The 16,759-nt window shown below is 30.4% G+C and overlaps 1 protein-coding gene across 2 annotated transcripts in view; it reads left to right on the top strand.

Moving 5' to 3' along the window:
• vri (nuclear factor interleukin-3-regulated vrille) overlaps nucleotides 1-15,486 on the top strand; it is a 39,393-nt gene extending 23,907 nt beyond the window's left edge. Inside the window, exons 1-2 of one of the 2 annotated variants that reach the window (XM_076405750.1) lie at nucleotides 9,821-10,194; nucleotides 13,563-15,486. In XM_076405750.1, the coding sequence (XP_076261865.1) occupies nucleotides 13,583-14,695 (1,113 nt within the window). In that variant the 5' untranslated portion in view covers nucleotides 9,821-10,194; nucleotides 13,563-13,582 and the 3' untranslated portion in view covers nucleotides 14,696-15,486. Of the gene's footprint in view, nucleotides 1-9,820; nucleotides 10,195-13,562 lie in introns of those variants that run through there. The other variant, XM_076405749.1, reaches the window with a different exon arrangement.
• Nucleotides 15,487-16,759: the final 1,273 nt, after the last annotated feature.

Raw genomic sequence — 16,759 nt, 5'->3', positions numbered from 1 at the left:
AAATTATGGCGTCCGTATATTGGGATGCGCATGGAATAATTTTCATTGACTACATTGAGAAAGGAAGGACCATCCACAGCCACTATACATAGTGTTATTGGACCGTTTGAAGGACGAAATCGCCGAAAAACGGCCGCATTTGAAGAAAAAGAAAGTGCTGCTTCACCAAGACCATGCACCGTGTGATAAATCTGTGAAAACGGTGACAAAAATCCATGAATTGGGTTTCTAATTGCTTCCTTATTCACCGTATTCTCCAGATCTGGCCCCAGCGACTATTTCCTGTTCTCAGATCTCAAAATAATTGTCCCTGGGAAGAAATTTTCGTTGAATGAATAGGTGATCACCGAAATTGAGGCTTATTTTGAAACAAAGGTCAAATCGTACTACAAAAATAGTATCGAAAAGTTGAACGGTCGCTATAATCAATGTATAACTCGTAGACGGAATTATGTTGAATAAAAAAAAACTAATCTTGCAAAAAAAATTTGTTTTACTATGATTGGCCGGGGACTTTTCAATTGACCTGTTAATTGCCTTTTACATAAAGATTTACTAATTATGCAATTTGCTATAAATCCTTTAAAACTTATTTTTACAAGTTTACTCTCGCTCGTCTTTAAATCTTAATATTAAAGACTGTGTTTGATAAAAGTATAACAAAAAAATAATTCTATATGTTGTCGTAAATTCACATAATAAAACGTAAGCATTGTATTTTATTATCAATTGAATAATATTCCGAGAATCTGATAACCTTTAGCAAAATCAAAATGATATATTGTATATAAACCGTCAAAATAAATATGTTGTGGCTTGTTTCGAAATATTATGCAGAACATGATAAGAACGGTGTATTTTGTCTCCGTTCTAAACGAAAACCAGAACCTACGCCAACATATCATAATCTAAAAGTTTATACGCATTTTATTTGTTTAATATATTCAAGTCTGAATGACATTGCGAACATAATACGTATAATATTTTTCGCTGATAAGAAAGATCGAAAACAATAAAATGCACTTAACCACATTTTTTTTTCACGCAATTACTATTATCGCTATTACAAAGAAATAATTTAATAGAGATTGCACTCTTTATACGACTAACAACAAAACTATTTGAATAAAAATGATTTTCAGGGACAAACTAAAATAGTTTTATTCATTTTCCTGCTTTTAATCATTGTTGATAGGTTTCTTGGAAATATCTAGATATTAATATACAAAAGATATTGTAATCGTTACATATATAATGTAATTATTTAACTATTTGTATGGTTAGTTATAATTACTTTGCCAGTTCCATATAAACAATAAACATTTTTGTTATCGTTACTAGTTGTTACTAAATAATCAACATTTTTGCTGATAAATTATTATAACACAATACTTATATTATACTACTATTATACAATACCAAAAGGGTTATTTATATAAGGAACAATGTTTCGTCCACTCTTCAAAACAGTTCTTGAATTCCATTATTGGATTGACCAGTCAAGCGATGTTGGCGTTCTCTTTTAAATTTAAGGGTTAACTAAAATTCCAACGAAGCTAAGTCGGGTGGATAGAACGCTTCCAAAATTATCGGATTATCGAATAATAGTTCTGACATGTTACGAGGAACACGACGCATGCATAACGCTTAAATAATATTCCTTGGTGACAACTTGGCTCACAGTCAGTGGAAGGAGTTCCTAAAGAACAAGATTGTTTTTACTAGATCTTATCATTTATTGAACAATATTAGTGATAAACTTGTAGGCGCAAACTGTTAAATATGTCGTTAGTGTTCTTGCAGTAATAATTTTTGATGTGCTAGTAATAATTACTAATTCATATCAAATGCAAAATATTAACTCAGAGCTAGGAATTAATATTTAGTATTGTGACTGATTAAAGCAAACTCCTCGATTTTCTATTCTTTGTTTTCGGTCGAAATAATTATTCATAACGAATATCAGAATTCAATAACTTCATCTCAGATCTTAAATTTATCAGTAATCAAGTAATTGTATAATCAGTAAATTAAGGTATTCTTTGTCGGCTATGTTAAAATCACTACTTCTTTCACAGTCATGCCATATCAATATAGTATGTTCGAGCAAATGAGCAAAAAAGGTGCTTTTTTATTGGTTCTTTTACTGGAACTTTAGAAAGAACTACTTCTGGCATTAATATGATCATGTGTTAAGAGACAGTTTCCTCTGCTTCATCCAGTATATCAAAAATGATATTGCCGCATTTGATATTTTGTAAGAACCTATAGTTTTAGATTACGTTTCAACATAATCTCATCTACCACCTTCAGGTCAGCTTTTTATCATCTATTTCTCTGAACTTCATCATTATATATATATATATATATATATATATATATATATATATATATATATATATATATATATATATATATATATATAATTTTTAAAAGGCCAACCACATATAGGCCATATAACCACAATAGTAGAATAAAAAAATACCTGGATTAATTTATTTGAGACAATCTGTATAACATAATATTCCATGTTTTCGGTGTTAAGTGAAGAAGAAAACAATTTTCTACAACATTCTTGAACAACAACAAAAATTTCTATCGATCTTACTACTAATTATTTAAGTGATGGTATTAACACGAACTTTCTTACGATTTCTCTGAACTACATAAGCTCAAAGGCGACATAACGCTTAAAGTTATTTGAAAAGTAGGTTTCTTTCGATTAGCTGTTAAAATAGTTGTCACCGACAGTCTATTTTATCGGATGAAATAATATTAAACAAACAGTACAATTAAGAAAGGAACATATAGGGATTATCAAGAACTGTTTACTTTATTTCCTTTTGTGTAACAATTCAAATAACTAAATATATAGGTTTATCAAATAAGACTTATTTTCGAGATAGTAAATATTGGCAATAAGAATTTGTTCTTTTGAAAATGCTAAAATAGGAACTACGTATACTGCAATTTTTACCACAAATATTTGATATGATTAATTTACAACAAACGAAGTAAAATGATAAATTTTGCAATTGCGATAAAAGGACAAATGTTTAAGATCGGCGCTAAATACTATATTCGATGACGTTAACATCAAAATAATATCGGTAAAATTATTATTAATTTATAAAACAATATTCAAAATATACATGAGCATTTAGTTAAAATGTGTGAATGTATATTTATCAAGATAAAAGTACACAGGTAATGATAGAAGAAACTAAGGAAAAATACAGTGATGTAGAAATGACTTGACAAGAGAACACAGCAACAAAAGAAACAAGAACTAAATATGAAAGGGGAAATATTCTCTCTAATTAAAGTAATGTCTAGATATTAATATACAAAAGATATTGTAATCATTACATATATAATGTAATTATTTAACTATTTGTATGGTTGCTTATAATTACTTTGCCAGTTCCATATAAGCAATAAACATTTTTGTTATCGTTACTAGTTGTTACTAAATAATCAACATTTTTGCTGATAAATTATTATTACACAATACTTATATTATATTACTATTATACAGTACCAAAAGGGTTATTTATATTAGGAACAATGTTTCGTCCACTCTTCAAAACTGTTCTTGAATTACATTATTGGATTGACCAGTCAAGCGATGTTCGTGTTTTCTTTTAAATTTAAGGGTTAACTAAAATTCCAACGGAGCTAAGTCGGGTGAATAGAAAGCTTCCAAAATTATAAGAAGGATTATCGAATAATTGTTCTGACATGTTACGAGGAACATGACGCATAACGCTTAAATAATATTCCTTGGTGACAGCTTGGCTCACAGACAGTGGAAGGAGTTCCTAAGGAACAAGATGGATTTTACTAGATCTCTCAAATTCATTACATAGGTGGTTTACAAAAGAGTTGAATGTAAACACAATAAAACAACTAAAACCTACAAATTATTGTGGCTGTAACATTAACTGTAGTTTAAATCCTTGAATAATATATGCATTGGATGTACTATAATGTTAGAATAAATTATATTTGATAAATTTATTTTGTTATTTGAGTTTTTTTTTTTAATTTATATTAAACATTACAAAGTCAAGTTAAATGCGCCAACATTGTGACGTTTTGAAAATTTCATGACGTGAGTTCACTGTTATATTAGATAGACTATAATAAATATTTTCATTAATCATAATGATTAACAACAAATATATAAATATATATATATATATATATATATATATATATATATATACTATATATATATATATATATATATATATATATATATATATATACTATATATATATATATATATATATATATATACTATATATATATATATATATATATATATATATATATATATATATATACTATATATATATATATATATATATATATATATATATATATACATATATATACTATATATATATATATATATATATATATATATAGTTTTAAAAGTATAACGTAAAAACAATTAAGTCAAACAGAGTAATAAACATAACATGTGCGAAATTGATATGCGTGTCCCAGTTTCACAGAAGAAAGTTTAATGTCAACGTCCGTGAAAACGGAAGTCTTAGGTCAATGATTTTTTGTTTATTGTTAAATTATCGAAATGGTTGTCGGGTTTCCATCGAAACAATTTAGCGTAACGTTATTATCTTCTCCTCTTTATTTTTTTATTTCCCCGCTCCTTCGGAATGACGTAAGAAAAAGATCAGCCGGAGATGCTAAAATGTTGCGAAACCGTTTCCGATTTATTTATCAAAATTGTATAAAATCTAGAACGCGACTCTTTCACTGATAGTTTCTAATTTTACTGTAAACATTGTCGCGCAATTATTAAAAAGCGCACGATTGAAATATGGGAAGGGGGCCAAAAAAATACCGGACGAAATATAGGGCAAAGACCCAAAATTAGAAAAAAGACATTGCCTTTGGCCAAAAACGTATTAAATAGGTCGCTAATTCAGAAAAAAAATGATGCTACTTGTATTGTTGTTCTGATTTTTTTTGTAATACTGCTCATTAGCTAATTGTGTCTATCTGGTTGAGCCTGAAAAACACAGCGTAAAATACTTTATTTTACTTTTATACACAGAAAATATGATGAAATCATTATATACGACAACAATATCTACAATAACGACAATATTATCGATGCTTACCACCTAGTTATTGCTGTATCTTTATACAATGTTCTCCATTAACATTGTATTATGCCACACATTTTTTTTAATTATTTTTTTTTAGACAAACCTATACTTGCTTAAAATGGTAAAGGAACAAAAATAACCTATTTATTTAATTATTACTATTTGATATTAAGCAGTTAATATAATTCCTAGGTATTCGTATATTTTGGTCATGTCAAGTTATACTATTTCATTCTTTTACTATTTTATTATTTAAAAAAGAGTCTTTCTAAAACAACAGACAGATATTGATTCAGATATTTTAAAAATCAATACTTTAGCATTGAAATTAAAAACAAGTTTAGAGACGAATCATTTGGAGTATTGCTTTGTTAAACCTCACATTAAGCCCTAAATAACATCGCAAGCTCATTAGGCATTTAAAAAAAATGAATTATTAAAAAGTAACAATACTGGATGTTAAATGCCTCGAAAATGCTTTTAAGTATGGACAGTTGTTTCATCAATAGAAAAGGATTTTTTCTATCGCATCATAATTGAATATACTACGATCATGCATCAACATTATTATTTTTTAGATAAATATGTCCACTATGACTCCTTATAATGTTGAACAAACATAAACAACTTATTTATTGAATCCATGTCAAGTTATACTATTTTATTCTATTACCACTTCATTATTTAAAAAAGGATCTTTGTGAAACAACAGACAGATATTGATTTAGATGTTTCTAAAATCAATTATTTTGATATCATCGCAAGCACATTAAGGATTTTTAAAAACATTATGAATTATTAAAAAGTAACAATATGCAGTAAGTTAAATGCGTCGAAAATGTTTTAACAGTTTTACCAATAGAAAAGGATTTTTTATATAACATCATAATTGGAATATACTATGATCATGCATCAACATTATTATTTTTTAGATAAAAATGTCCAACAGACAGGTATTGATTTGAATATTTTAAAAATCAATTATTTTAATATTGAAACTAAAGATAGTTTATAAACGAATCATTTGAAGCATTTCTTAATTAAAGCTCACATTAAGTCCTAATTAACATCGCAAGCTCATTAGAGATTTTTAGAAACGTTAGAAATTATTAACAAGTAACAATACTAGATTTTAAATGTATTGAAGTTGCTTCAACAATAGAAAAGGATTTTTTTGTATCGTATCAAAACTGATACACAATAATCATGCATCAACAACGTTGGCAAAACAAACCTGGTATTTTCCAAGGCGTTGCTTCGGAAATGCATACTACATCCGCCATATTCACCAGACATTTCCCCTTTCGATTATCACTCGTTCTGATCGAATCATATGGTCTAGCTGATTGTCACAAATCTGTGTCTTATAGTGGACACAAAGATGGGAAATGTTATTAAATAGCGATAATCTATTAACAAAAATATTATTATATATTTTTTATTATCATTTTTTGTTTAAAGTTTGTCAGCAATCAGTTTGAACAGGTTATTGTCGAAATCAAAGTTTGCATCCGCTTTGCAAACACGCTCAATGTCAAAATTTCATACTGACGCAAATATTAGACGATCTATTTTATAAACATTCTCTTCAATTATTTTTTAAACAAAGATGTTATAGATTGATAAACGCAGGTCAACGACAACGCGTTTAAATGTAAACTTTCGTTGTTGTTATTGATTGCTAAATGTATTTTTGAAAAGATAAAAATTAATTTGTAGATGAATTACTTTTATTACACAGTATCTTTGTTCCCATTTACTTTCGATTATTAGAAGTTATTCGCATACGACTTTTTAGCAGTCTAGACCTTTGCGTAGTGTTCGAATCAAGGTTATCGACCAGAGATCGAGCAGGGTTATCAGCCCTCGAGCTATTAACCTTCAGTCTTATGATACCTGTCGACTAGCAAGTGAATCCATAGTTCATAAGAAGTAACGTTCTATTTATTAGTGTTAGGAATATTCATTTGCGTTTGTAAGTCAGGTGTTTTATGCGCGTTTTAAAATAATTAATACAGACCTGGAAATTGCAATACTTAAAATAAACTACTTTTGTTGTCAGGGTGATATATGTATAGCGAAGAGATCTGCTACTTACTCTATATTCATCCACGTCAAAAGTTACTTTTTATTTGCGCTTTTTACGGAAAACGTTAGTAATAAAATTGAGACAAGGCTCGAATCATCAGACAATTGTACAGATCCGGAGCGACCCAAAGGCCTTACATAACAAAGCGTGGACAAGGTGACTTGTCATTGGTCCAATTGGTGACTCACAGAGGGTGTTGTCCTCTGTCCGTGCAATTTCCCTCGTCAAATCGCGAGAATCAACACGCGTCCGACTCAGCGTTGCCAATTCGGTCGATAATTCCCAAATATTACGAAACTCTTTGTTTCTAACTAATGAGCGTTTTGATATGGTTCAGTAAATACTACGAAAAAGTATTGCTGTTAGACACAAGCCTCGTGCTGTTGCATTTCCTCGCAATAACAAAAAAAATTACCTAATAGGTTAGTCGTTAAATTATTACAAGTTGCAACGCTATATGTGGGTCAATGTCTACATAAATTTTATTCTTAGCTAAAGAAACTTATATAACAATGGTTTTTATGTCGCTAAGAGATTATTGTTTCGTGTTGGCAAAGGTTCAAAAATTGTCACATAGGAAAGTACTAGCGAATTTTAAATCGTTCAGCTACAGTTTAAAATGTATGCCTTTAAATTTTTTATAGCTGGTTTGTACCAGTCATTCGTAAATACATAATATATAGGTCTCATGAAAAATTCATTTTCACTCAATGACTATTGGATGAACGACGTCAGAAAGCTGGCATCCTCTAACAGACAGGGTGCGGATTTTAACACGTACTAGTTAATAAACGCTTTATTAATGCTTTTACAAAATATTAAACAAATGAATAAAAAAATATATTGTTCTAAGTAAAAATAAAGTTACAAAAAGCAGATTAAAATCCTTATATATATGTAATAAAATATTAATATTAATAATTAAGAAAATAACATAAATTAACATTAATTTTCTACCACAAATAAAATATAAAATACAAAACATATCAATTAACAAATTCTTAAATGATTTAAATGGTTATCAGTCATAACATAACACTAAGATAGTTACATTTTTCCCAATTTAGAATATTAGGAAAATATTATGACTGGTAGAAATTTCCTGATCTAGATTATGTACAGTTTTGCTGACTGATTTTTTTTCGAAAATTTATATTGAAACAATCAAACACAAAATATAGTTAAAATTTTTTTTTATTTTTTAAAATCTCAATATTACCTAATTTAGAGATTCCAGAAGACATCCAGTCCTACCCAGCCTGATTACTAACTTGATTGAAATGACTTCCCTTGTCTAATTTCACAATCTTTACCTCATGGACAAACACAAATATAAATTAAGAACCATGCCCCAGCAAGAACAAAAAGTTCGCTATCAAAATGTAAGACAACTAAATAATTCACAAATCTATTAAAGGCTTCCTTTTATATATTAATTTAATACGTGTATATATAAAATCAAGCCACACAATATAGTGTAACAGAACTACCAAATTAAAATAATCATCGAATTTTAAATCGTTTGATTGTGAAAGAAGAATAATAGAAATGTATTTATAATTATACGTCAAAATATTTTATTTGACTATATAGACTAATATCAAAAAAATTTTACAAGTATTAATTTGTAGAATTACTTCATTAAATATCACATTAAGTCCTAACTAACATAGCAAACTTATTAGAGAATTTAGAGAAAAACATATAAAATTATTAAAAACTAAGAATTCTGTATTCTGAATGAGTTAAAAGCATTCGTAAGTGTAAACAACTTCTTCAACAATGGAAAAGGAGAAATTTTTTGTATCGTATCATAACTGAATACACCATGATCATATGTTAATAACCAACCACTTTGGCAAAATTTGATATTTTTTTTCCAATACATTGCTTGGAAAAAAAAATTATCCATAAAAACGCTATGTCGACATTACCTACGTTGACTATCATGGATTAACATCAAAAAAGTTCCACATGTTTTAATTAATATTTAACTTTAAATAATATACGAATAAATATTTAAAATAATTGATATAGAACGGATTTTGAAAGAAACTTTGTTTGATTAAATATTTTATTACGTCCTATTTACTTTTTCAAAATTTTGTTCAATTATTGCTACATCGGAGAAATTAACAAATAATTAAATTTAATGTAATCTACTTTCGTTAGTCATTCGGACCGTAAGTCATAATTGCTGATTTAGTTTGATTAAATATACAGAAAGATAAAAGAATACACGCACGAACTCACATATATATATATATATATATATATATATATATATATATATATATATATATATTCAATATATATTCAATAAATCAATATTAAAAGTTTATTATTTTTGGCCAATATAACAATAAAAATATTTCCAAACTGAGCCAATTTCTTGAAAATATTTAAATGGTACAAATGTAATGTAGAATTCGTCAAAATTATAAATCAAAAATGATATCGCTTATTTTGTCGTTATTTTGTTGTATTTATTCCCATAAGTAATAATACGAGTCATTCCGTCGCATATTGCGTAGTGTAAAACGATCAAAACGAAATCCAGACATATCAAAATTGATCCAAATCAAATAGCGCCTTTGTCTGGTTGTGTTTTCGTCGTGCTTTCGACAAACAAATCATTAAAGTGCATCGCATAACAATAAACACGCGCCACCGCTATAAAACCCTGACTACTTGACTGTGCCGACATTTGGCAACGTCGTCCGTACCACTACATTGAGCCGCGAAATATATCGTCTCATTCGGTTTACAAACGCGAACGTAAGTAGTCAGTTTAGCCGTGAACGCGTCAGTTGGTGGATGTACCTGTTGTGCGATCAGTTAGAATATTTAAGCGCGTAAAACCATTGTTTTTGTTTTCTGTTTTTGGACATTGAGACATCGTGACTTTTTCTGGACGTTCATCTAGCGGGACTTCCCGCCCAAATACACAGTATCATTCAATTGGTGAGTGTCATTAAATGATTATTGTTTTATTTCGCGAAAGGCTTCGGGGAAAAAAATATTTCGCGACAATTTTTTTTAGTGCCGGATTCTATTGTTTAAAAACATCACGCTCTAATAATCGAGCACTTACAGTTAAATGATTGTTCTAAATAATTTTTTTTCGTTTATTTTGCCGGTGTATAAATATAAGAAAACATAATTTCGAAACAATGTTATTTCAATGATGCAATAGATAGTATTAATTTTAATAATAATCCATTGTCTAAAACACGATACAGTGATACCGTTAATGATAATGAGTAATATCAAACAGGATTAAATCATCGGAGTAACCGAAGATTAAACTTTAAACTTGTTTCGTAATTTGTTGTTGGTGTATGGGCAAAACGAGAGAATAAAAAAAAATAGACGTTTTCGAAGAAATTGATGTTTTTGGTCCTCGCAAAACGTCATTTGAATTATTTTTATTGTAAACAAAGAATGATTTAGTTGCGCAATTTAACGCGACGTTATTATTATGTAACGTATTATTTTCTAACTGATATATGTAACTGCGGTTTTTGCTATTGTAAGTCGCGGTGCTCTACTAGCCTAGATTTGAAAATATACGGATCTAGGATATCGTGAATCAATCTAAAATGCATTACGCGCGCCTGATCTTTTTCATAACTGATACTTTTTCTACCTGTTTCGCGTTATGTTACCGAAATAGATCTTATTTCCGTTGTAATCGAATTCCAGCAAAAACTCATGAATCATAAGGAGATTTCATCGGAAATACCGGTACGGCGACGCCGAGCTGGCAACGTGCTTGATCCAGTTTGTTGAAATATTTTTTTTCGAAATGCGCAACAATGGCGAACATACACACAAACATTCGGCGGGATCGAAAACATTGCGTAATATTGAAATCCAGGTATTAGAGCCGTATGTCTTGCGGCAATATTTGCTTTTCCAAACTGTAAAATAGAATACGAATAACGCGTGGGAGTCTATCTAGCGCGGACTACGATCAACGTTGAATTATTAGTGGTTTTAATTTCAGGGACTAGTTCGTATTGATTGCCGTTATGATATGACATAAGCGAGGCTTTGACACCATTTCTACTTTACGTTTGAGTGTTTTTTTAACTCGATCTGACGATAATACCCATTTGATTATTCACGCTTCTTTTTATTGTCTATTATTTACCTAGCCAATTCAATATGTTCTGACCTAGAAAATTGCGCTTTCTCAACTCATCCGATGAGCACCGTTCTTTTTTTTACTTCTTGTCTCACTCTCTCATTTTTTCATATTCATTGTAACGTTCTTATTTTTCGGTAAATTCCCGTTAGATACCAAATTAGGACTGACCTAGAAGGCCAAGTCTTATGACATTGCCAGTTATAATTAATTAACGCTCTAAAATACTTATCCATCGACACCCGTACGGGTCTTATCTAATTTAACGCCCTCTCACTAACTGGATTATTCTCAACATATGACGAATTGGAATTTACTCAAGTTCACTCACTACAATCATATACTAAGAATTATTGATTGATTTAAGGAATCTATTACAATTCAAAGCATAGATATGATATGACAGAATTATGATATTTTTAAAATATTTAAAAAAATAATCCAATATAACCAAAAAAAATTAAAATATAATGTTTTATTATTATTGTTTGTTGTAACAATGACTAAAGTCGTTTAGATAACGTGGAGTACGTAGAAATGGTCCTTGCTAATATATAAACCAACGAGTTCCACTTAAATCATGGTTGATAAGCAAAACAATGTTTACCATCCAATGGTTAAAATCAACCTCCATAGAACACTTGGATCATCATTCTGGTTCCCCGTCTGATTTTGAGATGTTCAGCACGTATAGAATTACTAAACAAACTAAAATTAAAATACAAGGTGTTTTATTATCATCATTTTTTTTGCAAAATAGTAATGTAACATCGTTTTTAAAATGTTTCTTAAAACAAACATACGTAACGTGTATTCATGAAATGACGAATAATATTTATTATCATTAGCTCATGAAACAATGATAAAATTACGATGATAAAGATCATTGTTTTTTTTTGCCTTTCGATGAGTTGTCTGAAATAACATTAGTTATCTTTGTGTTTTTCTTGAGTTATTTATCTTATATATTTTCTTTGTTGTTCAAGAACATAATTTGATTTAAAAAGAATGCTTTGTATAAAATTTATTTATTATTATTATTATTAAGGGGTTATTCTAGTCTAGAGATTTAAGAAACACTATTTTTTCATATTTTCAAAGTTTATCCCTATAAGAACATGTTCTTAAAAGAATTTTCCAAAATATTAATTATTTTTGGAGATATAGCTGTTTCAGTGTATCAAACGAGACTTTTTTTTATAGTCTTACTTTGATACCATAGGAGACCATAGAAGCTCACGTCAAATTTCAAGTAACTCCCTCCAGTAGAATTCGAAAAGGCGGGGTAAAACAACTATATATCCGAGAATAATAAAGGGAATATCCGACAAAATAGTTACTGGTTATATTGTAGCGATAATAATAGTAAAATTAAGTTAATAAAAATGTTTCTATTACACGAATTCTTGGGATAAAAAGAATCGTCGTTATTAAGAATGATATTAAATAATACTAATGAGAGGACGCCTGTATAACTCTTACTAATACGGTGATTGTTAGCTGGCCCGTGATTTTAAATAGGTGATTATATTCGAACGACGACATGTCATTCGGACTCTCATAATTTTCCGTGAAACGTTAATTCCTAAAGAGCGTGGATTTTTTGTTGAAATGTTTTTCGCTAAAATCATGGTTGTTTTAAGCCAAAAAGTAAAATAAAGCAACTAGGTGCGTCACATTCGACGAATTCTATTTTTATATATCGGAAATCTAATGCGTATTATGAAACGTTTCGAAATAACGGGACAATTTTGATGATATTGTCCCCATGGGACGGACGTACGGCAGCGTAACGTGGACCTCCTATCTGTCCAATCCGTACCGGAGAAGTCGAAACGTGCCCACGATATTGCTGCTGCGAGGCCACGTGTTTGAAATCACGTTGCGATTTTGTTTGGAATCGTCTAATGAGATAAGAGCTATGACGAGCAATTACGATATTGAAAACCACAATACTTCGAGCTATTACGGATTTCCCCTCTTAAATGAAGTAATATAAATTGGTTCCAACGAGCGGAAAAATATCGAGTGGCAATAGTAAAAGTTTCTAGAGGTCTAGGCCCGGTCGTATGTTTATTGACCTGTACGATTACATCACTAAAGAATTTTTAGCAATATTACAAACAAGAAACAAACCGAATGAGACATTCAGACTAATGTTTTTGTTCTTTTTTTGTTTCAGATGTGTTAAAGCAACATATAATGGTTGCGGAATTCGTAGGACGTGGACAGAGTGGATCCCCCGTAAACGGCGAGGTGCCCCAGTTGAATTCGGGTTTACCCAACGGCCATAGCAGGGAGATGTTACCCACTACCACCACCCCAGGACCTGAACATTATCCTATTGCGTCTGTTAAGCATAAGGATTTGTTCACTCAACGCAAACAACGCGAATTTACCCCCGATAATAAGAAGGATGATAATTACTGGGACAGGCGAAGAAGGAATAACGAGGCTGCCAAACGGTCACGTGAAAAACGCCGTTATAACGATATGGTTTTGGAACAGAGAGTTGTTGAGTTAACTAAGGAAAATGCTATTCTGAAGGCCCAACTGGAAGCGATTCGTGAAGAGTATGGTATTCGTGTGGATAACGTGGTGTGCGTGGAAAAGGTCCTTGCCAGTCTACCATCCAATGAGCAAGTCTTGAGCCTCACCAAACGCCAAAAAATCACACACCCAGTTCCATCACCCGCATTGTTTACCACTCAAAACTCAGTACCCACTGCTGTTATACATCAACCGATGGTTCCTCAACCACTTACCCACGCCCCACCACTTGTTCCATTAGAACCAGCCTTCAGAGAACATCCAGAGTACCATCCGTCGTTTTCCCTACCTTACAGACATCCTTCCCCTGGAGCATTAAACTTATCTGCTAGAAGACCACGAAGTTCCCCATCCCCTTTTGAACTATCCAGCACATCGGGAGATGAAGGTCCTCCGGTTCAACCAATTCCAGCTGAACCAAACAACAGTTTACCATTAAAACTGCGTCACAAATCACACTTGGGAGATAAAGATGCTGCAACAGCACTATTGGCCCTTCACAATATCAAACAGGAGCCGGCTCGAGCTAGTCCACCATGGGATGGAGAAGGTTCGTCCGATGAAAGAGACTCCGGCATTTCATTGGGTGCCGAATGGAGCGCTACCCAGGCAGCCGCTGCTACATTACAGTCCCTACAACAGGGATCACAGAATCCACAAGAACCCAAAACACAACATCCATTTCACTCAGAAATAGTGCGATTAACTACGGAGGTCGAACAACTCAAATCTTTGATGAAGGAAAATGAGGCTCGCCGCCATTAGGCTCTGTGATTGTGCCCTTATAGGGCTATTTATTCTAGTGATAGGTATTTATTTTTTAGATAAGAGACTCGAGTGGACAAATTGTGCACAACTTTCTTTGCGGGATGCTTGTTACTTTCTTTTGCCAGTGTTATTATCGGATTTCTTTTGCCCATTTTAGTAACTTTTTCAAGAACATACAAACAAAAAAACGCATAATTAATTTTAAATATATACAGATATATCATATACATAAAAATTATGCGTTTATTTGTGAACATAATAATCATAGTTTTTTTTTATAGTTTTATACAAAATGATTTCTTACTTTAAAGATAATGTATGTATTATGGCTTTTAAGTAGTTATGACTTAATTCTATTTCTTATCTATCATGTTATGACCGCGTATGTGTACGTTTTATATCATCACTTTAGTTTTCACCCGATCTATTTTCATCATGGGAATTAACGTACCTTTGATAACTAGCTGATATAAGTATGTGTGATTTTTTGTAATTATTTATCCTATAGTTATTTATATATAAAATGTATAAATTTTGTTACTCTTCCAGTATATACTGGATATTGAAATTATCTCATTATTATTATTATTATTATTATTATTTTTGTATAAACCAAGACGGCTGAACACATTACCTCTTGCAATTTTTCTTTTGTGTATATTTCCGATGTAGATGTTTCGATAACTAGATCAGCCCATTTCATCCCCAATATTGCAGAAAATATCAATATATTTTCATATTACCGTGTATCTAATTATATTTGAAATAAATATTTGCATCGTTTTTAATTTTATTGTTTTATTCCCTATCCAAAACAATCCTCCTTATTTTATAAAAATATATATGTATACTATAAAACGGAATTGATATAAAGTTACAGAAACAAATATGTCATTTATCAAAAAGTAATAATTTTATTGAATGAAAGCAAAACTCCAAAATACATTCTCTAAACTACATGTAATAGATTCTCGAAATTCATATCATTATCTCTATGGTATTTTTTTAGAACCGCTATAAAATTCTTTCATTGTTTAATTTAATATTTTTTATTGTGAGGATAATTTGTTAAAACTGAGGTTCGAAACCATATTTAAGCAGTAGTCCTACTTAATTGCTTTACAAGTCTGTTGTAACTATGAATTTAAAACATAAAAAGATAGTAATATTTAAAAGACAATATTTTATCTTCAATCTTTGAATATGCTCATAAAAAAACTACAATAAAAAAGTACACGCTTAAAGATAGATTCGAACTCTGATACTCTTGGTAGCGAAACCAAGTTGTCATTTCCCTTTTTCAAAAATTATTCTAAATTGTTTCTCGCAATGTATTCAGATTTTTCTTTCTAGTATATCAATAATTATAAAAGAGACATCAACATAATATTTGTATTAAAAACAATTAAAACTAAAAGGATTAAAGAAAAATTACTAGGGAACCTATACAACTGAACTTATATTTTGTTTTCGATATTTAACGGATGAAAACAATTTTTATTTTGGAAACTAAATTATTGATATTGGCAAGTATAAGACAAAATGAATGTGTCATCAGCAATTGTTATAATTTTTATAACTAATTCAACATATTTTTATAAGAGGGAATGCGTCGAATAACTCTTCGATGTTGTCGGTGTCATGACGTAACATCTTCCAGGATGAGATCACTATGGAATTACTACTGGTTATCGTGTAGTCTAGACATATTTCACTTGCAGCAGGACGTTTTTTCTAAGAAGGACTGTGGTTTTGTAAACCTACTTCGCACGTAGATGCTTTTGCCCCCTCGTTTTTCTTTGCTTAAGTCATTTGAACCCTAATTGTACTAGAATGAAATATCTAGTTAAGAAGGTAGTTTCCCTAGCTTTAATATTCTCAGATGCAAAGTTAATTTCTTAATTCCAATAAACTTAATAAGTCCTAAAGTTTCATAATGGATAGATAAAGAGAAAATTTTTATTATATGTTTAAAAAGAAAGTTTACGTAACGCGAACTAAAGATTGCATAAGTTCCTCACGGGGTCTGGATTCTCCAGATACGGGTAGTGACGCCCCCGA

The sequence above is a fragment of the Rhynchophorus ferrugineus genome, unplaced genomic scaffold (assembly GCF_030347505.1).
Source record: "Rhynchophorus ferrugineus isolate W39M unplaced genomic scaffold, kcgeb_rfMv2 rfM5, whole genome shotgun sequence".
NCBI lineage: Eukaryota > Metazoa > Arthropoda > Insecta > Coleoptera > Curculionidae > Rhynchophorus > Rhynchophorus ferrugineus.
The sequence above is the reverse complement of the archived record's forward strand: the minus strand, read 5'-3'. Positions and strand labels throughout refer to the sequence as shown.